Consider the following 22,108-nt stretch of genomic DNA (forward strand, 5'->3'; position numbering starts at 1 on the left):
AGGAAAACTATTCATAAAAAATTGATTATCGATGATTCAGTACCTTGAATTAAGAGAGAAAAAAGAAAAGAAATTTATGATATTTTACTATATGATTGTTGGATGTAAAAAATTTATGATAAAGTCCTAAAAAAATTCAAGTAACTTAAGAACAAAACTTATATATTGGACAACCAGTTAACTTCTTAGTTCTAGTAATTTGATTCATTTTCTAGTCAATGTAGCTGATGATTGGTGCTCAATACCCGTAAATGTCTCTCTTTAGTAAATTTAGACTCTTTGATGCTCAAGTATTTTTTTTTTAGAAAAGAAACATTGATATTTTACTATTTTTGTTTAATCCAACATTCTTAGTTGAACTAATTAAAAAAATATCTCTTAGTTGAACTGTAGATAGATAAAAACAACTATAGTTTAAGCTTTTAATTTTAATTCTTGACCTTAGAAATGTTATTCTTAGAAGACTTTGGCGGTCAATTCATAATATCCGTAAAAGACCCTATAAATCTGGCTTCTTTCATTAACATCTCGTAAATATTAAAACTTCAATTGAAGTTGTGCTAAAAATTCGGTCAACATTTGAATCCACAGTTTTTGCTCACTCCCCCTCATCTGATTGGGTTGATATATATCATATTTCTCCCTCTGTCACCCAGGAGAAATTCTAAGATTGCTTATGACAAAATGTCATAAAGTTTTCCGTGAATTAATTAAGTTTAAGTTTATCTATGCTTAGTGAAACTTCATCTGGTATAGTGAACTCGCACGCAATGACCTTTTTTGAAGATGGAAGTAGAAAATCCATGAACAAACTGAGGTAAACTCGATACAAGAAACATTCTCTTGCTGATGGTTCAGTCACTTGTGTGTTTGAGTTGTCTGTGCCATGATATCAGAAACTGACAAGGTTCCAGATTGATCAACATCAAGATCCTCAAACTCCTTCATTACTAGTGCAATATCTTCTTCGCTGATCTTTCCCATCTCTTTAAGCTTATATACAACGAACTCGGCAGCCCTAGGTAAAGGAAGGAAGGAGAGAGTCAGCAATATAAATAGCTAACAAACTTGCCAACTGATACAATAAACTACATCCACGAATTTGACAAAAAAAGAAAGAACTAAACGGTAGGGAAACAACTTACAACGAAATCCAAAAGGAATATTATAGCAGGAGTAACTTACCCAACAACACCATCATCATCTATGTCTGCTGCCTCTAAATCTAAATGGGTCATCCTTCTGGTAAGAACCCAGTTCACCAATGCCCTCTGTCTGCTTTCAGTGAATAGCTCAGCAATGTAAAGAAATAACTGGCCTAAAGCAATAGTACCCGTCAGTATCCAAAATACAGCAAACATACGGCCATATACAGTTGAGAAGCTCTTGTCTCCATAACCTAGAGTTGTAACGGTAGAGCAGACACAGTAGAAAGCATCAATGATGTCCAAGTCCTCAACCATGTATAGGAAAATGGTTCCAACCAGCATAAGCACTGAAAGAATAATTATGGCCAAATAGCATTTGTATTTGACCTTGTTGGTTTCAATTTCCTTAAGAAATGCAGCTGGATCAAGTTTTCGGTGCATGCGGAGAGCTTTAATCAGTAATATTTCCTGCTTCTCCACCAAATAGTCTGCTGCTTTGCTGAGTATCAATCCAATAAGAAGCATCCCTGTGAAGACAAAAACACAGGCAAGTAATTTCACAGGAGCACTATCAGGCACCAGGTCTCCGTATCCTACAGTGGTCATCGTTACGATACAAAAATATAAAGAATCAAGAATCGGATTTGATTTCTTCCCTTTGATATCATCCCTGAAAACATAAAAACATAGAGTGCCAAGACCCAAGTAGACAGCCAAGAATACAGCTACTTGCTTCAGGCTCTCGTGACGTCCCCCAAAAAAGGATTCATAACGTGGAACTGGTCCATTGCCACTAATATCTGAAGGAATAAGCTCTGTTACAGGAGCACTTTTAACACGGCGAAACCTTCTTCTGTAGGGAGTACATTCATCAATTCTTTGAGAGGTGGAATCCACCAATCCTGACAGCAAGGGCTTTTTTGCACCATTGCAAGCCATTTACGTAAATTAGCAAAAGCAGATGCGTGTTGAGCTCCTAGAAAACCTGCAAATTGTTAAAGATATTGTATAGAGAACAAATACAACAACAAATAATTCACTAAGATATAAAGTTTTGCCAGTAAAACATAGTTACCATTACTTGGTTGGGAAGAGTTATAGATTACTTCAGCATTCTCTTGGCAATAAAGGGATTAACATTTAATTATAAGATAATTGCCAATAAGTACATCAGCCAGATTCCAGGTCTTTCATTGTACATAAATGAAGTAGATATCTACAAATAGCATCTCGTTGAGACAGAAAAATAGATACATTTAGGATGAGAACGGGGAGCAATCTCGGACCAAAAATAGCACATTCAAGACATCAAAGCATAAATAAAAATTGCATAACTAATTTCCCAACACTCTTCCTGTCTATTTAATGCAAAGTAATATTTCTCCACCCTAATCATGGAGTTCTCAGTTATGTATTTCATCACAACTACTAATCACACACACACACACACACATCGTTGTTGACTGTTCTGCCACGTATTACAAGCAGAAATAATAGTCTGCCCTGTATTACAAGCAGAAACAATAGTAATTGAAACTCTACAACATAATTTTCTTAAGTGGCGGGCTAAGCAAGGAAAAGCTCGTGAGCTAACTAAAGACAATATCAAGAAAATGCAGCTCCAGCAGCATAAAATTGTACGACTATATATAGTGACACAAATTATTGCAACAAGTAAAGAGCAAAGAAAAAGAGTCCGGATATCATGATTATAATGATTTAGAAAACTCAAGGGGTCCATTTTCATTATATTCTAAACAATTTAAATAAAGTGAAGCACTTAGCAAACAGAAAAGGATTATCATAAAACTTAGGAGATAAGTTCAGAAGGCTCACTACCATTCCAACTACAACCCTCTTCACCAAAATTGAACTTCTTGTTTGACTCATGGATTCAGATTGATTTGCATCAAATGTAAATTGTACTTCAGTTAGGAAATTCCCTAGTAAACTCCTCGCTATACCCTCTAAGATCTATGCTACTACACAATTCATTGTTAGTCTTGTACTTGGCTCCTTCTCTACAAGTGTAATGGAACTGTCCTTCTCATCTGTTTTTGGCCAGAGCTTCACAATTGAAAGAATGCACAGGGGACATGTGACTAGCAAGTTTCTTCTACCAATCCAAAAAATGAAGGAAAACTTTGATTTTTTCAATGACAAGCCCTAGAATTCACTATTCAATTGGGATGCATAAGAAGTACGTGCTTCACATGATTCGGTTTGGATCCAAATTGTCCACATGACTGGTTCTCTATCAAGACTTTCACATGGTAAACTAACACAATTACGAATAAAGAAATAAAAGTCAAAAGAGTTGGTGAGCAAACGAGAGCTACGAAGGAAAAATCATAAATACAAAGCAAAAAGGATCCAAAGAGAGCTATATTCTCGTTGACACTACAGATAACGAGTTCTCATAAAAAAAGATGTTGAAGATGGGATTTTCTCAAACAAATTTAAAGCTTAATTCCCAGAAGAGATATGAAAGTTCTAGGGAGACACAGATAATTACCTAAGGAGAGGGACTTGCATTTCAGTTTCGATTCGCAAAGAACTTTAGAGCATGCTGGAACTCACTATACTTCAGTTGCAATCATGTCTGTTCTGCAGATTAGAAAGTACTGTTAAATGTCTAACTTTCTCGGCTTAATTATTAAAATACCCCTGAACTTGATCCAAAAAACCAATTCCCACCTGAACTAAAAAATCCCTAATTTTGTCCCCAAAACAATATGAGTTTTAATAATGTCCCTTCTATTAGGATTTCATTAAAAACAAAACACTTAAAAATCCTCTCAATTCCTTTCTTTCTCTTTTAGGAAAGTGCCCGCGCTACATCATAGATTGGATTATTTCTTTAATATAAAAAAATTACTAAGTGATGATAGTATTTTTAAATAAATAAAATAAATTTAGTATCTTGATCATTAATTCGAATTGATTGAATAAAATTAATTAATTTAATAATATAATTATAAAAAAATCCATGATAAAAAAATAAAAAATTAACATTGACTAATTAAAAAATAAATTCTTGCCAAAATTATTTATATATATATAAAATACCCTCTTGATGTTTTTAAAAGGTCTCGACGATCTTATTTGGTAACAAAATAAAAATTAAATTAGAATGACATAACCTCATAAAAAAAAACTAATATGAAATTTAATTACTAGCAAATCAAATGTTAAAAGACAAACTAAAGAAATATCAATTTAAAAAAAAGGATAAAAAGATTTGATTCTAGTCCGCATGCCAAATTCACGGCCTAGTCGTGAGGCCGATATATTCATGTACAAAATAAATTGAATAAAAAAATAGACATCAACTCTCAAACAAACTAAATGATGAAAAATAAAATTAAAAAAATCAATTAAAATAACATAAAAAAGCCCGAGTTAACTTCACTAAACCGCTACCCCCGATATGAGATCGGGATAATCCAATAGAAAGAAAAGTGGAAAGATTCACGAAGCTCAAAGCCCAATGACCTAATATCGAATTATGAAACTGAAAAAAAAATCAATTTAAAAAAGCACCTAAAAAAAAACCGAAGTCAAACCAAACTAATCTTCAAAACTTGTGACTTATGTCATGAGATCACAATTACTCTATACAAGATAAACATGAAAAAAATCATGAAATAAGATTCTTAGTCATCCAAAATTAAAAAAATAAAGCAAATAGCAACAAAAAAAAATAAGGACCAAATTTAGTATAAAAATTAAATGAAATAAAATAATAAGGGACAAAATTGAAAAATAAAATAAATCAAGAAAATGATACAAAAATTAAAAAAATAGCAATTAAAAGAATAAGGACTAAATCTGGTATAAAAATTAAATGAAATAAAATAACGAATGATAAGATTGAAAAATAAAATAAATCAAGAAAATGATTAAAAAATAGCAATCAAAAGAATGAGGACCAAATTGGATACAAAAATTAAATGAAAGCAAATGTTGAAAGATGAAATTGAAAAACAAAATCAATTTAAAAAATCATTAAAAACACATCAAATAGCAATCAAAAGAATAAAGATCAAAATTGACACAAATACAAATTGATAAGACACATTTAATTTTTAGAAGAGCGGACGTGAAACTGAATGCAAGGAAAGAGAGAAAAAGTCTACTGAAGCCCAACCATTATGTCTTCTTATACATGTGTCTGGCCACTAGAAAAAAGATGATAGGATGCTACAAATGTCATCTTTAAAGGTTGTGATTGGCTGCTATGACATTCTCATATGTTGCTCAAAGAACACAAGTGTCTCTAACTCATTGGTGCATGTTGTGCGCAAGCTAACTTTTAAATAATATTTTATATTTATTAAAATATCAAATTACCCCTCACCCAACTTAATTAGAACTAAAAAATAGTGATGAAAGCATGAAAAACCTATGGATGTCAGTTTAATTTTTTTTTGCTTTTAAAGGTAATTTAGTTACTTTACCCTGCTTTAAAAGGTGAAAATTTGAAAAACAAACCCTAGCTACTAATTAAATAAAAAATTTTAATGTTAATTTAGTTATTTTACTATAATTTAAAAACATGAAAAAACCAAGTTGTCCCCCATCAATCTAATAATAACCAATGTACTTTGAAAAAAAAGACCATATTAGCCCTAGTAACCATTCCAATGATTTTGTTTTAAAAGGGCAAAAACATCATTATATTATTTTACTCCACAATGTTTTAAGTTACTCCAGAAAATTATAGATTTATCATCTCTACAGTTATAAAATAGAAAAATTATTCCCTTATACCATTTATATAGTGAAATAGCATTTCCTTTTAATATATGTACTAGATTGATGGCTCATGCGATATCATGGGTCATATCAAGATTTTTGTTCATCCTGAAAAAAAAATGGTTGTTTTTCAAAGAAGTAAGAAATATTTGATATTTAGGTTAAACCTTGATTAGTTTGATAATATGATAAACAAAATTAGGAAATAACAACAACAAATAAATTAAAAAAATAATATTGTCCCGGGCAAATCTAGATTAACATGTAAAACTTGTGGCATGGCACATGAGATCGTGATAACCCTATAGAAGGGTGGCACCAACAAAAATCAACTATAAAAAGCATCTAAAAAAAAAAAGATCTAAACCATCCAGGCCCAACCTTTCAAACATGTGACCCAAAAGGTTAACAAAATCTCAATTAATAAAATATCGAGAGATGAAATCGAAAAAGAAAGTTGCAACAAAAACAGGATCAAAATCAAAACAAATAGTGATCATGAGAATAAGGAACAAATTTGATATAAAATAAAATGAACTAAAATATTAAAGAATGCAATTGAAAGAATGATATAAAATATCGAGGGATGCAATTGAAAGAATTATCCAATTAAAAAAATAATATAAAATATTAAGGGATGCAATTAAAAAAATAATTCAATTCAAAGAATAAATAAAAATAAAAAAAATGAATTTGAAAGGTGAAGAAAAAGAGGTTTAAATTAATTTTTTTAATTATATGAATAATTTAAAAAAATATATCAATTAAATCTGAAAAAATAATAACCTGAAGAGCTGTTTTAAAAATGCACAGGGGATGGTTTTGGAACCGACGAGAAGGAAAGGAAAAAACAACGGAAAAAAAAAAAGAAAAAAAAAAGAAGATTATCGGTGCAAAACCCGACATATTTGCCCAGTCATGAAAAAAACGCTATGAGGATTAAAACATCATCGCTGGAGTTTGACTACGGCACGCGTCGTTTGAAGACCACAAGAGAACCCACAAGCAATGTATCACTTCCACGTGGAGTTGCCTTTCTCATATTAAATAATATTTTATCTATTAAAAGTACTAAAATACCCTGGTCAATCTGGATAACTACACTGGACAAACACATCCCTTGGCTTGACCAGGCAAATACAAATATACAATTCTTTTAATAATAACTAAAGAAAGAAACAAACTAACAGTTTCTCAGTTTCAGGCAGGCAAGGGAAAAATAAAAAAATAATGGAGAGAAATGCAAGCTCAAGAGCTTTACTCTCAAAAATCAAAGGTCACCAAAATTACGAAATACAATTTACATTTCAATAATTAACTATATTCAACTAATTTTGGTGATAAGTGCAGATTTGACTGCATCATTAGTGAAAGAGCTAAGCGAGGGACGATCTCCTAACATTTGCATCCACAAATTTAGGAACTACTGCACCGATCCCAATTCAAACTGGTTTGTTTTGATCAATTTTCTTACAAGTTGCTTAACTAATCGCAATTTTAGCATGAAATTACTAGTGCAATATATGGGTTCTGTTTGCGTTCTCATAAACAAAAATTGCAAACAAGATACTCTGCGAATTTTAGAATTTTGATTTTTTTTTGAAAAAACGACAATAGATTGTGTACTAGTAGAAGATAAGGTGTATTTAAATGTCTACTGTCTTGTGATTTGAATACCCTTTATGGGTTTCTAGATATCTCATGTGTAATGATGTGCTAGGGTATGTTACCTTTCTATCGGTTTATGCAGCTTGTGCAGCTCTGATTTGCCAAAGGGGCAACAAGTTCTCACACTTACGAGACAATGTCATGCGTGTAGAATTGGTGAGTTGTGCACGTTATTGAATCGAATTGTCTGGAGCAACTTATGTAATCGAGTTGGAGATGCAAGCATTAGTTCATTTTTGGTCTCTTTGTTGAATTTCAGATGTCTTGCTGAGAGTGCTGGTGATTGTTCAGAAACTTCTGCAAGAGAACCGACATGGGTCTAAGAGAGATATATATTACATGCACCCATCTGTGTTTTCAGGTGAATTTAAAACATTTCTTACGTTAGAAGATAGAGACATGGTTCTTGTTAGACGTTATATTATATTATCGTGTACAATTCAACTGCTGATAATGAGGTGCCTGCAAAACCCAAATTTTCAGTACAATTTATTTTACTCGTGAAAATTGCACTCAATAACGTGCTAGAACTTTATGAAGCGATTGTAAATTTTTTCTACTTTTTTTTTGTCATGCAGAACAGTCTGTCGTGGACCGCGCAATTAATGACATATGCATCCTTCTGCAATGCAGTCGTCACAACCTAAATGTGGTAGATGCTACATTGGTTTCACCTTGAAATTATCTTTGGTTAAAGGATACTGCATATGAGAGGTTAAAGGAAAACGTTCACATGGTTTGGGAAAGGATGCTAGTTAATAACTTAAATATGACAGTTCTTTTGATATTAAATTTAAGAATGGACTATGTCATTAGCAGCAAGAGGCTACTCCTTTTCTGTTTGCTTAACCAACTCCAAGTTGTCATGATCCTTTATAACTGCTAATAAAGTGCAACAGTCCTTTTTTTTTTGTCTGATTGATTGTCAGTGAATTCTGGTCTTTATAATCAGTCGAGAGGTGAAAGGTAAAATAAGTAGTCAATATGTTTGATGACAGTCCTCTCCAGTTTTTGAGATTGATTCCTTAAGCTGCTCTATCATTTGAAGGAATACTACTGTTTTTGAGATCTTGAGAAATTTACTAACTTTCAAATCCTTTGGCAGGTCTCTGTTGGAAACGGGTGGGTACTTCTGGGTCACACTCAACTCTTGAAAGAAGCAATGAGAATTATGTTTCACTGTGTATAAGATATCCTATTATTTATGGATCCATCTATGCTTGTTATATAGGTTGGTAATGGGATGGTTACAGTTCTTGGAAGCTGGGAGGAAATTTGATTGCATAAGTTCTCCTACCACTGTAAGAATGAAAGAGATCATAGACTGAGTCAACTTCTCACATTCTGGAATATAATTGTGCATCTGACTCATTTGCAGGCCTATACCATCCCTGTGCACGTTGAGGAAGTCAAAGGTATCTCAGCTAAAATATCAAGAAAGTAACTGTTAAGTGACAGCAATGGGCTGTATGATAGTAGACTACTTTACCGGTCCAAAATGCACATTACCATTTGATTGAAAAGGAAAAAGAATATCTCATACATTTGGGTTGTTTCACACAAATTTTCAACATTTTTTTTTATTTCAAGTTCATGAATGGCGTTTGCAATTGTTATTCAAATTGTACTTTCAAATATTTATCTAACAGGCTTTATGCTTGATTAATGAAACATTCTATGAAAGAAATTCTTGAATACTGATTGCCACTAATTCTTGCTTATAAGATATTGTCAGTGTTGCCAAATACATACTCATTGTGGAGAAGGAATCAGGTAAATCTTCTCATCTTCAATGTTCCTGTTTAAAGAGAAACCAAGAGTTCCATATTTCAGATCTCTTAGTTGGCTGAATTTGAATCCCTGACATCCAGTATTCCAGCGTTTAGGAAATGATAAGTTCTGTAATGCAAACCGCTGTATTGTGATCACTGTAAGTGCAAACTTTGTTGATTATCTCTTCTTTCCGTTGTTTTTTGTGTTTATTTCTCCTTCTGTGCTTTGCAGGGAAGAGGGTATCCAGATATTCCCACCAGAAGGTAGAAAATCTCTGCACTGTATGTTGCATACGCCATTCTCATGGCTTTGAGCTTTTCGATCTTTGTTCTATGAACTCTTAAGCACTATCAGGTTCCTGCGGCTACTTGTTGAGAAGCTGTGTCTGCCTGTCTACTGTTTAGTAGATTGTGATCCATATGGCTTTGACATCCTGACTACCTATCGATTTGGTTCCATGGTTAGGCTTCTTGATTGGAAAACATATTATTTTGATATTTGTCTATTCAATTCTGTTTGAGAGTAAGATATCTATATAAATGTAGATTCCCAAATCTCATCTAACCCTGTGACTTGTTTCTTTTTTCTTTCTTTCTACCTTGCACTTCAATGTTGGAAGCAAATGGCATATGATGCAAAAATTTTGCGTGTCCCGGAGGTACAATGGCTTGGAGCTTTTCCTTCGGATTTTGAGAAATATGATCTTCCGCAACAGTGTTTGCTCCCATTGACAGCAGAGGGTGTGAAAATTTAGTTTTCAATCTTTTAAATCTGCTTGCTCCTTAACTTTTTAAAGCACCATTTCCTAGTTTGTGCTAATTTTGTTTGCATTGTCTGTTAGACAAGAGAAGAACCGAGACTATGTTACTCAGATGCTACCTTCAAAAGGAAGTGCCGGAATGGAGGTAGGGTTTTTGTGACACTAGAAAATATTCTAATATTATTGGTGTGTGTGCACACGTGCCTCGCATGCCCATGCATATTATGGCTGTGGAGCACCATGATAAATAATGGGTGGTACAATATTCCTTGATAGGTTGGAGCTAGAGCTAATGTTGCAAAAGGGAGTAAAATTCGAGATTGAAGCATTTTCTGTGCACACCCTTTCCTTCTTGTCAGAGCAGTACATACCTTCGAAGATTCCGAAAGTTGAAATGCTCCCTGGAAACAACTTCAAGAGTTGAACTACTCGATTGGAAAAGGTTTTTTTTTTTGGATAGTTGAGAGTTGAAATCCTTGATTGAAAATGAAATGAAATTAAAATACTTAATTGAAAAGGGTAAAGTTAATATATTCAGAGTGTAATTTTTCTCTCTGCACAATTGTTCATGCAACCTGGTTAATGGTTAGCAGTAGGAGAATGTTCTCCAAATTGAAAGACGAGCTCTTGTATTGATGCAGACAAAATCAATACACTTAACCATTAACCAACCTCTGAATATCTCTAATTGAGGGCCAAAACAGGAAGTAAAATCAAGATAGATTAATAGCTATCAGGATAACAGATATAATATAGGAAACTTTCATTAATTAAACAGAACTATTGCAGTATTTCAACAATATATAGTAAACATCTCTAGACGTTAAAATAATATCATTGCCTTTTCATGGAATAAATTTTTTTTTTTCTAAATAAATCACACTAGTGAAGTAATGACCTTTTATTAGGGTAAGGCGATTTCTTTTTTTATTTTTTATTTTCCACCATTCCTATAATAAAGATGAAGAGGTTCGAGGAATGAGTTCGAAAGTTGACAAAGAAGTATGGAAACAAGATCACAAGTCGATTACTTGAGAAATGAATAAAGACTCTCTTTCAATGTTTACCTTATTGGGTTAAAAATTTCGTGATGTTCTTGGTTACAATTGCAAATCAAACCTTCATGACAACTATTGACAGCCCAACATTCTCTGATGTTTCTGGTATTAAATCTCTTCTTCTCCCTCAAGAAACTTTGTTCCAAGTCTGCTGGAAAAAAAAATACACAGCATTGTTCCAAGTACCTTCAAATGGACTCCAATGCACAGATGGTTAGACTCAGATCCTCAGTTTGATTTAATTTCTTGTAGCTCTTATTGATTTTACTTGAAGCAATTTTCCTTTTCCATACCATTTTCTTGAAGTATGTATTTTGCAGAGTTGTATGATGAGAGTGAATGTCCATTGTGATGGGTGTAAAAGGCAAATGATGGAAGTGTTACAGAATCTAAAAGGTACTAATCTATTTCGATTGATGTTTTGTCATAACTTATTATGACCACATGAAAATATATTTCTATGTAACATTGCCCTTGTTTTACTAGAGATTTTTTATACCTGCTTTTATTGGTAGGAGTATATTCTGTGGTTCTAGATGCAGAACAAGGGACAGTGAAGGTCATTGGAAAAGTAAATCCCACAACAATTTTGAATGTCTTTGATAAATATGGGAAACATGGAGAGGTCTCATCTCTTAGGTTTGATGGTGAGGTCATGGAACAAATACCTTATTCATTTTATGGAGATAATCCTTATAATCCACATGAGGTACCATACCCTCCAATTCCAATTCCATATCATTTCTTTAGAGGGCCAGAACAACAATTGTATGGGAGAAATCCGTATCCAATGCCACCGCCTCTGCTAGGGACAATGCCACCGCAGCAGTATCCACCACCTCCTCTACCACAGCATCAACAGCAGCAGAAGCCATCACCAGTCAGTAAAGCTCCATCAGCACCGCCAGCACCCCTTTCACCTGACCCTAAATGTTGCACCATAATGTGAAAAGGCATAGTAGGCCTATATTTTGTCCTTGGGTTTTCCTCATTTAGCATTTCATTTTTTTATGGGTAATAATGATAGCTATTTATTTTGATCCCCTTGTTTCCTTAATCTTTGTAGTTAAGAGGGAATATTATTGAATCTATTAAATTGGTACTAAATATATTTTTATGGTTTTTCTTATAGAGATGTGATTTTTGAATTCTTATTAGACCGTTTATGGCTCTATATTTCCATAATCTAATACATTAACATTAATAAAAAAAAAACCTAAAGGGGGTGGGGGGATGCGGAGGGGGGGATTCCACACCCTTTACTAAATCGAGTGGTTTTTTTTTCTTCAATTTGTTTCTTTGAGAGATTAAACTTAAAGATTTGGTTATCTAACTCGGTCAATGCTTAATTTGAAAAACTAAAATAAAAATTTTAAAATTATAAAGATTAAATTTGAATAATAGATAAATATTCAACATCTTTTTCTTGAAAAAATCAATGACTAAATTGCTCGTGCAAGAGAAAGATCAACTCCATATTTTATAGTTACTTGATTTTTTTCTTTTTAATTTGATCATTTAAAATTGATTTTATTTGAGATTGGATTTAATAGTGTTTTCGGTTGCTTAAAAATGGAGATTTCGCTATGGCAAGGAAAATTTTTAACATGCAATTGAAGGTCGATTTTGCAAAATAAAATTTAATTTTATTAAGGCTTAAGGGGTAAAATTTGAAATTAAATAGGACCCGGGTCTATGGGTATTGGTAAAGAGCCTAGCGCTTGCATTGCACGCGCCAACATATGAAGAAAGTCATTGTGTCCTATCGATTTGTGCAGCTTCCTCTTGTGTAGTGGTGTCGTCTTTTTTAATAGCATTGGAAGTGTCTCGGCAAGACCGACCTAGTAATGCAGTGAGTGACAATTTCTCTTTTTTTCTCTCTCATCTTCTCATTTTTCATGTCTATTGTCTTCAAAATAGCAAGGGGTCTTGTCATTTTATTTTTATGTTAAATTTGGTTATCTTTCTTTTAATTGCTGATTATTTTGTTTTGGATTCTTTTTTTTTAATTGGATTTACTGTTTGATTTCAATATTCCTCATTATTGGATTAATTGGGGATTGGGCTCTGTGATCATTTTTTGTTTGTCTTCTATGAGGTAATTCCGGCAACATGACTTGGTTCATGGATTTAGAAGGTTACCCTGAATTGACGTCAGTCTTTTTAGGTCCTTTATTAAAAACTTTTTTTTTTAATTTTATCCTTTAAAACTTGATTGGTTAGAGATTAAGCTTCATAAATGTTTTTCACTTTCTTTTATATGAGGTTATCTTGGTTTCATGATCTAGACGCAAGTTTGAAGGGTTGACTCGGTTTTTTTTATTTTTTTTATTTTCTTTTTTTTTCCCAGTTTCACTCTTTAACATTGGGTTAGGTTGGGAATTAAGCTTCATGATTATTTTTAATTTTCTCTCTACAAGGTTATGCTGGTCTCCCGAGTAACAGTTTAGAGGGTTAGTCAAGTTGTCTCAGATTTTTTTTTTATGGTCCTTTTATTTTTAATTTCAACCATCAATATTTAATTGGTTGAGAATTAAGCTTCGTAATTTTTTTCAATTTGATTGCTATTAAGTTAACTCGGTCCATGACCCGGGTCACGGATTTTCTAGGTTAATCCAGTTTGACTCAGGTTTTTTTTTTAATTATTTTTTTTTCTGATTTCATCATTTAACAATGGGTTGGTTGAAAGCTAGGTTTCATACTTTTTTTAATTTGCTTTCCATTGAATAATCTTATTCTCATCACTCAGGTTGTGGATTTGGTTGAGAATTTAGTTTTATGAGTTTTTATTTTATTTTCTTTTTATTAAGTTTTCCTGGTCTCATGACTCAGTCGTGGGTTTACCAAGTTAATCCGAGATGACTTAGATTTATTTTTTATTTTTTAAAATTATTTCTTTTCTAATTTTGTTCTTCAACAATGGACTGGTTGAAAATTAAGCTTCATAGGTTTTCTTTTTGTTTTTAATTTGCTTTATGTGAGGTAATCTCGTTCTCATGATTCAACACAATCTTAGTTGGTTGAGAAGTGGAATTCATAATTTTTTTATTTGATTTCTATTAAGTTATCCTGGTTTCATGACTCGGGTCGTGGATTTTCTAAATTGACTCAGATTATTTTTTTACTTTTTTTCCAAATTATTTCTTTTATGATCTTGTTATCAACAATGGATTGGTTGAGAGCTAAGCTTCATGATTTTTTTTGTCTTCTATAAGATAATCTTGTTCTCATGACTTGGATCGCGGTTTAAACAGGTTTACTAGGGTGACTCGAGCTATTTTTTAATTATTTTTTTTTCATTCAATATTTTGGCTAATTAGAAATTGCGTTTTTTAATTTGTTTTGCTTTGCTTCTATGTGGTCATCACGATATCATAATCTAGGTTTTACAAGTTAGTTATGGTTGATCTAGATCAATTCAATATATCATTGTTTTAATATTAAGAAATAAAAGATATGGTATAAAATATCACAATCTCTATATATATATATATATATATATATATATATATATATATATATATATATATATATATATATATATAAAAGTATTTGATATGTGCTGACCAATGATCTATGTACCGTATTACGTGCCCGTTTGGTAACGTGGCTGTGGGTGAGGTTTACCCGCAGCCACACATAATATTGTTTAGTTAAGAAGGAAAAAATGTTGAACGCTGGTAGGACCCACTAAAAACAACGATTATGCCGCAGGTTTTGAGAAGCAGCCTTTTGCTGCTTCTCGTGAGGGAGGAACCACAACAATGGAGCATGGCTCCACTGTTGCACTGTTCAATAAAATGCATAGTTTTTTTTTTCAAAAAATCAGTGTGACTGAATTAATTCACTCGCACTATTCACGTGAAAAGTTTAGTTTTTTTTTTGAAAAACTAGTGCAGTTAATTAATTTCACTCGCACTGTTTACGTGAACGTGAATAGTAATTTTTGTAAAAAAAATTAGTTTAAGGTGAATTAAATTTACTCGTACTGTAATCTCAATTTTATTCCTGATAATATTTTACCTAACTTTATTGCACGCTCAAAAAATCATGGAAACTGTAGTTTTTGTCGAATGAATTTTGTACGTAATGAAATTGTAATTTTTTTAAAAAAAAATTGAGTTTTACTCGAAAAAAAGTATTTAATATTATTTAATAACACTATATAAATTAGAAGGATATCGCATGATGACGTAGTATTTGTGGAATTTGATCGCAATTCCAATTATGTTCTCGCCGTGTCCAACTCAGTTAAAAAAAATTCAGTTTTTATTTTTATTTTAATTGTGTTTTATTCAAAAAATTAGAAGAAGATCGCTTGATGATGTAACTAAACATTTAATTTTTGTTGTTGTGCGCTTAAGAAACCATGAAAAATGTAGTCCTTGTTGGATTGATTTCGTATGTGATGACATTGCATATAGTTTAATGGAATAATAAAAAATATTTGATATTAATATTATTTATTTCGTGATGTAATAACAGTAGTTAAATCTATAATATTTAATTAAAAATCATTAATATTAATATATATATTTTTTAATTATGTTATAACCTTAATTTGAAAAATATATTTTTTTAACAAAACATATTAAACTACTTTTAGTTCAACCTTAATTTCAACCACAGTTTTAACCAAACATATATTTTTCCAAACCAACCTCAACTAAAAGTATTTTTTATAAAACAACTTTTTTAAAATTACAACTATAATAGCAACCCCAATATCAAACAAACCCCGTCATGCTGATGAGAATACAGATGAGCTTGACATGGTCACACGTAAGTTGGTCTTTTATAAATTTCTGATACTTAAAAACCTCATCCAATTCTGCTACTTCACTTCATGCTGATGAAGACTGATGCGCTGGCATTCTGAAGAATTGACATAACCTTGTGACAGTAACCTTCAGTCATTTTACAGTATCTTGGATGCTCAATGTGATTATTTGAGAACATTATAATAATTAATAATTAAGTATATGATAAGATAAGATCAATATAACTGCTTGCTAATTGGTAATTAATATTTTAAAAACAATCTTTCTACGAAATAAATACAGTGCTCATTTCTTCTCTGGGATTATAAGATATAATCTCTTGTTTTTATGGAGAAATTAGTTGACTGTGAAATGATATGAAAAACTTTTACGACACATGCAGTAAGGAAAATCCATAGCACTTAAATGGTTATATGGAAAATATTGCTGATGCTATTCTGATATCCCTTCTGTCCATGAGGATGATTTGCTGCCATTTTGGCCCAAAATAACAGCAAATCATCCATAGCCATTCTCTTTCGTGCGTGCGTGCGTGCGTGTAGATGGCCCTAAATGGTTTTCTGCATTCTACCAGATTATCATCATGCCTAGCTACCCATCTTCATCCATGATTCTGGGCAAGTGAAAACCACATGAATATCCCCAAACTTCATGTGTCACGTGGGCATCTAACACAGGGTAGGTACCAGCTGAGAAGTACAGGTTTTCGGACACTCACCGTTCACTATAGCTTAAAAAATCTACTTCGATATAAACTATGTAAATTTGTTTTCTTTCTTTGGCTTTTCGAGAGTCCCACCAAAACAATACCAGAACAGTACAACTTTACCTAGCAAGTCTTTACTTCCCCTCGAAGATTATAGCAGCAAGTTGCCCATCCAGGTGGGTATGCTGTGTCACGTCTTATCCTACTCTTCAGCCCCACATAATTTGGATGGATTCTTCTAGATCCATTCACTCGCTTTCTATGAGTTTCGAGACACGGGGAGTGTTGAATCAAGCATGTTCGTTCGATTTGGGAGCTGGTTTCCCTTTGAAATACGAGAAACCAGCCGTATAGATAGAAATTGAATTTTGATGTGAATCCATGAAAGTGAAAGCTCTTGAGTTTATAACCACAGGTGTAAAGAGCTCATAGATTCGTCGGCCACATGTAGCCGTACCATGCAAATAAGACGTCAATATCTCAATCTCTCTCATACAATATGGAAACAATTTTTTTGTGTTTTCATGCTGTAACAACAATAATGTGTTAAAAGAACTTCCCAGGTCCATGGCTGTCGTCGTTGGCATTGATTTATGATTCAATTGGGAGCGGAGGTAACCAAGCACGAATTAAGCTGGATTGCCTAAGATCATTCATCAAAAGCTCGATGACAAGTTCATATGGTGGGTACTGCAAAAGAAGCATAGATTCTATGCTAATGATTGGTGACATTTGTCAGTTTAAAGGGCTGAAACTGCAAAGTTTTGGCTAGGAATATTGCTTTTGTGAACACCATGCGTGGCTAGTTGAGTGTCCTTGTTATTTTTGGAGGAAGTAAAGATCTGATTTTGGCTTGATTTTACTCTTTCTCCCCACAGAATATTGTTGACATGGTAGCAGTGTTCTATAGATGAATTTTCAAGGCAGTCAATGTAATGGAGCACGCGTCTTCCTGCTAACCTCAGTTTTAAAAATTAACTAGGCATGGTGTCCCAATTTATTTATTTTAGAAAAAAATGTGATTTTGATTTCGCAAAAACTTCAATACATAATTTAAAATAATTACTTCATTCACAATTTATAACGTTGCATTCAATTAGTTTGACACTTTTAATTTTGCATTCGGTTGATTTGACACAAGTAATTATAATGGTGAGTCAATTATTATAAAAAAAAGTGTAATCTTTAATGGACTACCTATAATCTTGTATATATATTACATAAGTGAAAAGAAATACATTTTGAAATTTTATTTAAAATAACTTAATACTTGTTTAAGAAATATATTAATTGAAAAGTTTGGAAATTGAATTCAAATAACTTAATACTTTTTAATACATGTTTGTTCGTAAAAAAAATTAATTACTTTTGAAATGTAAATTCATGGAAAATAATTTTTAAATTAAATTATTTTTTAATATTTAACCATATTATAAAAAAATTAGATCATCATTGAGGTTTTTATTAATTGAAATTTTCAGTTATCTTAATAAAAACATAATATATTTATTATTGTCTTATAAAATAATTTATTTTTCACAAGGGATCAGATGTCTTTCTATGGGCTCTTCGATTTGTTAATTATTTTTTTGATTAATGTGAGTGTCCGGATCAGTTTGCGCATACCTCGACTAATCTCACAAATCCTGAAATTAACGACCATGTAAGTTTTCAATAACCACTATATTAATAACTACAGGACTTGAACTTGAGATTATAGAGAGAATAACCTCTTTAATTTCAAGTTTTTACCATTATATTACTTGCTAGACGATTTCTTCTATTTATTTATTAACTCTTAATTTCTGTGTATATTTTTATGGAAGGTAGGTAATGGTAATGATTGACTCGATTAAAAAAAAAAAGAAGAAGGAATAGCTTTTTTTTTTTTTGTTCGGGATTTCTAGGAAAAAATCATAAGATTTTACTTGGACTCTTTATAAAAGATATTATTTTATCAAAGGCCATAGGCTAATCCTTTGACTTGTGGTGATGAGAATTTGACTCCACAAGAAATTGAAAGCTGTAGAATTAGCTTATTTTTTACGCATATGATCAATTGCAGTATTTTGAAATAAATCAAAGCACTTTTCTTAGCATGAAATAAAAAAACCAAAAAAATCCTCTGTTTTTTCTATAACATAGCTTAACATAAATTTCTTCATAATATTGGCGAACCAATAAAATCGTATATCATAGAAAAATAAAAAATTTGAAAACAAAACTTTTTTAAATGATATTCAAGAAAATAGTATTTTGCATTTTTTGATCAATATCCATGACATGAATCCGTATTGATATGATTTTTCATTTTTTTGACAAATATAATATGTTTTTGTTATTCTAAGTTTTTTTTTAGTTAACTAAGAACTTACTATTCTTGATTTTTAGGTTAGATAATTCATATATAACTTAACTATACGATAAAAGCCATTTCTATTCATGTATCACTTGATCCGTGAATGCTTTCACCGACCATTATGAGCATTGCTTTTGGCAAAAGAAGTTCCCAAGTAAAGGGGGTAATTGTGAATTACTCTCTCCAAGTGTTAAGAAAAAATGGACTTCTGCAATATTGCAGGCGGACAAAATTTGTCAATCTTTCATCTTTTGTCTTATATAATCACAGCAGGTCCTCCTGATTTCAATCTCGACATGAATATCATTGTCATATGGGCCTGATCTTAGTCCAAAATAATAACATTAAATTAATTCTTCAGCATCATGGATATGATTATATAATTAAGAACCACAAATTAATACTTAGGTCTCTTGCAAATTGTCGATAAAAGTTTCTCAGTCTGACACATTACGACGAGGATACGCTGATGTATATTACTGATGAAGCTACGGATGGGTGAAAGCCATGCAAATATTTGTGGCTTCTAATTGTGTTAGATGCCAGTAGCTAGATTAAAGTTCAAGAAGAAGAAGAAGAAGAAGAAGAAGACAAACTATATAGATTAATGTGATTAATAAGGCTGTCTATATTAAACAGAACGAGACAATTATACATCGTTTACAGACATGAGATAATTGGCTGATAATATGAATTAATTAGCCATGACTAGATATTGTTGTTGAGCTTCAGTTCTTATCTCTTCTTTCGTCTTTCTAATGAATTCTTCAAACTTCTCGTTCAACTCTTGTGTACTCAGCACTCCATTTTCTTCACCATCGTCGACATAATATTCTGCTTGATATTCTTCTTGAGTAGTGGCATGGAATTCCTCATCATTCAAGGACTCTACCTCCTCGTGTCCTTGAAGAGACAGTTCACTTCCATGGTCTCCTTCTTTCCCAATAATCAAGAGCCCAATTCCTCCATCTCCCTTGTCATCATCCTTTTCTTCTCGATCTCCCACGATGAGCTCCTCAATTTCTCTATCTTCTGTTCGTCCATGATCATTATCATTCACGAACCCATCTTCTTGCGTGACAGCAATGTTTTCTTGCAGGAAACCATCAACATTCTCCACCAAACCTGATCCATCCCCCGGCAGCACTGGCATTCTAGACTCCGATGTGGCATCTTCATACTTCTTGAAAGACTGATGATCATCAATAGTGGGGGCCAAACCCGAGTATCTAGCGACGAAAACTAGGAGTCCATTGCAGAGGAGGAAGATGCAGTTCTTGTCTAAGGTATGGGTAAACAACTGGACAGGGACTGTAGACAAGTAGAAGAACAAGGAATGAAGGAAAGAAGGCCCAGAGGAATAATTAGATAAAAGCAAGGAGAACACTGAAACTGAGAGTAGCAATTGGGTTATTTTCTTTAGAATCCGAGACTCTGTTAGCTTACTCAGGGCTCGTAGGTTTGGATGCTTAGCTCGGTTCATCTTTTCTTTCTTAATCTTGAAGGAGAAGAAGAGGAAGAGTTAGGAGGGGCTGGTGGTTCCTCGGTTGGTGTGTCAAAACCCAGCAAGTACACCTCTCTTTATATAGACCATAGAGAAACTGCGATGGATCGTGTCGTGTACTCCAAATAACATTACTAAAATACCCTTTCATTAGGGGCATATAACATCCAGGAAATCAAGATTTTAGTACCCCTTGAAAGTTGTGTGGTGGTCGGGGTTTGCCCGAGCGGCGAGGGTATCTACTTGAAGAGGATACCTGAAACATTCTCAGCCAGCCAACCCATCGGTAAGACGTAGTTATCTCTAAATTTCTTGTATTTTAAATAGTTGATATTAACCCATTAAAATAATTTAAAAATATTAAAAATTTAAAATTTTATAAAAACAAGCTGGTTTCTACTTTTGAAAGTCGATCATGTGCCAATCACAAGGCGGTCGGGAGCAGCTACTGCACTAAGAAACCAGCAACTGCACTCAGAAAAGAAAAGGAGATTCACTTTTAAAAAAAAAGTTAACTACTTTACTGTAGATTTCCATTAATGTTGTTTTTCAAAGGATTTTAAAATATATTAAAATAATTTTTTATTTTTAAAAATTTATTATTAATATAAACTAAAACAAATAATTAACAGACCTCGGGAGATAAATTATAGTGGCTCCGAACCGCGTACAAGACAATATTTTGAGGTTTTTCCTCGAGAGATAAAGGGATGTCGCTGTAGGTGTAGTTGATTTGGATACTGTAGCGCAGGAGGCTTCGGAAGGAAGCATTTATAATAAATACTCTCTCTATTGTTTTCAGCAAACTTCCCACGATACCAACTTCAAGCATCATTACATAATTGCGATCGGACCAATCTCATTGGTCACAATATCTTTCCACGTGTTAGCATTTTCACACATGCACTCCCGGTAAATAATTAAAGTTTTTTTTTTTTTTGTAAGAACAAAAATTGAAGGGTTAGTTAAGTAAAATAATAAAATGGGTTCAGGACAAAGTAAAGTTGCCCTTTTTAATCTTTATTTTTTTTATTTTTTAAAGCCTTAGTTGAGGGGTAGAATGATTTTTGCACATTATCAATTTCATATTTTTAATTTGTTTGGGCGCAGCACTAGCTTTATATTTTTTAATAATAGTGTATTTATTGTATTGCCCTTGAAAAGTAAACAATTAAAATCTTTGTTTTAGGAGTCGTGTGGTGGTTTTAATTTCATCATGAACAGTTGAATTACATAGATACCCTTAGTATGCAAATTTGTTAGCCTTGATTTTAGGGGCTTGATTGTCATTTTCTACTGGTTTTTTTTGTTATTGTTATTTAGTCCCAAGAGTATTTTTTTATATATAATTTTATGAATAGTAGGAGAACTCCATTATTCTTGCAATTCAATTTTTTTAGTGTTGGCTTTAAGGGCTTGGTTGTAACCTCATAAGGGTATTTTGTTATTGTTGTTTAGTCATAGGGAAATTTTTGGTTTTCCACACATAAAATAAAAGGTTACTCATGTGTGCCTGACATATATCATCCGCTCTGTTGTTTTCGAGCAGTGCGTGTGGCTGATAATGATGGTTCAAATTAAGTTTCTGCTATA

The 22,108-nt window shown here is 32.5% G+C and overlaps 4 protein-coding genes across 6 annotated transcripts; 2 read left to right on the plus strand and 2 right to left on the minus strand.

Moving 5' to 3' along the window:
* Positions 1 to 486: 486 nt before the first annotated feature.
* Positions 487 to 3,778, minus strand: LOC133689046 (two-pore potassium channel 1). 2 transcript variants are annotated; one of them, XM_062108760.1, is made up of 3 exons: positions 3,664 to 3,778; positions 1,186 to 2,133; positions 487 to 1,018 (listed from the first exon to the last, which is right to left on the minus strand). In XM_062108760.1, the coding sequence occupies exons 2-3, from the start codon at positions 2,085 to 2,087 to the stop codon at positions 859 to 861; spliced, it is 1,062 nt and encodes a 353-aa protein (XP_061964744.1). In that variant the 5' UTR covers positions 2,088 to 2,133; positions 3,664 to 3,778; the 3' UTR covers positions 487 to 858. The 2 variants fall into 2 exon arrangements, with proteins under 2 accessions (XP_061964744.1, XP_061964753.1); XM_062108769.1 differs by lacking the exon at positions 3,664 to 3,778 and adding an exon at positions 2,988 to 3,638.
* Positions 3,779 to 7,044: 3,266 nt separating this feature from the next.
* Positions 7,045 to 10,662, plus strand: LOC133690344 (meiotic recombination protein SPO11-1). Its single transcript, XM_062110606.1, has 15 exons — positions 7,045 to 7,182; positions 7,257 to 7,356; positions 7,657 to 7,730; positions 7,834 to 7,935; positions 8,153 to 8,226; positions 8,680 to 8,696; positions 8,806 to 8,875; positions 8,953 to 8,989; positions 9,300 to 9,347; positions 9,446 to 9,504; positions 9,579 to 9,610; positions 9,702 to 9,807; positions 9,967 to 10,087; positions 10,189 to 10,252; positions 10,384 to 10,662. The coding sequence occupies exons 1-15, from the start codon at positions 7,137 to 7,139 to the stop codon at positions 10,529 to 10,531; spliced, it is 1,098 nt and encodes a 365-aa protein (XP_061966590.1). The 5' UTR covers positions 7,045 to 7,136; the 3' UTR covers positions 10,532 to 10,662.
* A 140-nt stretch (positions 10,663 to 10,802) lies between these two features.
* LOC133690350 (uncharacterized) lies at positions 10,803 to 12,296 on the plus strand. Of its 2 annotated transcripts, none has more exons than XM_062110619.1 (3): positions 10,803 to 11,378; positions 11,486 to 11,561; positions 11,681 to 12,296. In XM_062110619.1, the coding sequence occupies exons 1-3, from the start codon at positions 11,262 to 11,264 to the stop codon at positions 12,112 to 12,114; spliced, it is 627 nt and encodes a 208-aa protein (XP_061966603.1). In that variant the 5' UTR covers positions 10,803 to 11,261; the 3' UTR covers positions 12,115 to 12,296. The 2 variants fall into 2 exon arrangements, with proteins under 2 accessions (XP_061966603.1, XP_061966612.1); XM_062110628.1 differs by having other exon boundaries at positions 11,684 to 12,296.
* A 7,315-nt stretch (positions 12,297 to 19,611) lies between these two features.
* On the minus strand, positions 19,612 to 20,575 carry LOC133692189 (uncharacterized). Its single transcript, XM_062112943.1, has one exon. The coding sequence runs from the start codon at positions 20,492 to 20,494 to the stop codon at positions 19,706 to 19,708; it is 789 nt and encodes a 262-aa protein (XP_061968927.1). The 5' UTR covers positions 20,495 to 20,575; the 3' UTR covers positions 19,612 to 19,705.
* Between the last annotated feature and the right edge of the window lie 1,533 nt (positions 20,576 to 22,108).

This window comes from Populus nigra, chromosome 1, assembly GCF_951802175.1.
Source record: "Populus nigra chromosome 1, ddPopNigr1.1, whole genome shotgun sequence".
Lineage (NCBI taxonomy): Eukaryota > Viridiplantae > Streptophyta > Magnoliopsida > Malpighiales > Salicaceae > Populus > Populus nigra.

Coding starts and splice junctions, on each gene's coding strand:
- LOC133690344 (XM_062110606.1), top strand. CDS start 7,137: ATGGAGAGAAATGCAAGCTCAAGAGCTTTACTCTCAAAAATCAAAG. Junction 9,611..9,701: donor CCAGATATTCCCACCAGAAG/GTAGAAAATCTC, acceptor AAGCACTATCAG/GTTCCTGCGGCTACTTGTTG. Junction 9,808..9,966: donor CCTATCGATTTGGTTCCATG/GTTAGGCTTCTT, acceptor CAATGTTGGAAG/CAAATGGCATATGATGCAAA.
- LOC133689046 (XM_062108760.1), bottom strand. CDS start 2,087: ATGGCTTGCAATGGTGCAAAAAAGCCCTTGCTGTCAGGATTGGTGGAT. Junction 1,019..1,185: donor GATGATGATGGTGTTGTTGG/GTAAGTTACTCC, acceptor TCCTTTACCTAG/GGCTGCCGAGTTCGTTGTAT.
- LOC133692189 (XM_062112943.1), bottom strand. CDS start 20,494: ATGAACCGAGCTAAGCATCCAAACCTACGAGCCCTGAGTAAGCTAACA.
- LOC133690350 (XM_062110619.1), top strand. CDS start 11,262: ATGTTTCTGGTATTAAATCTCTTCTTCTCCCTCAAGAAACTTTGTTCC. Junction 11,379..11,485: donor TGGACTCCAATGCACAGATG/GTTAGACTCAGA, acceptor TGTATTTTGCAG/AGTTGTATGATGAGAGTGAA. Junction 11,562..11,680: donor AGTGTTACAGAATCTAAAAG/GTACTAATCTAT, acceptor TTTTATTGGTAG/GAGTATATTCTGTGGTTCTA.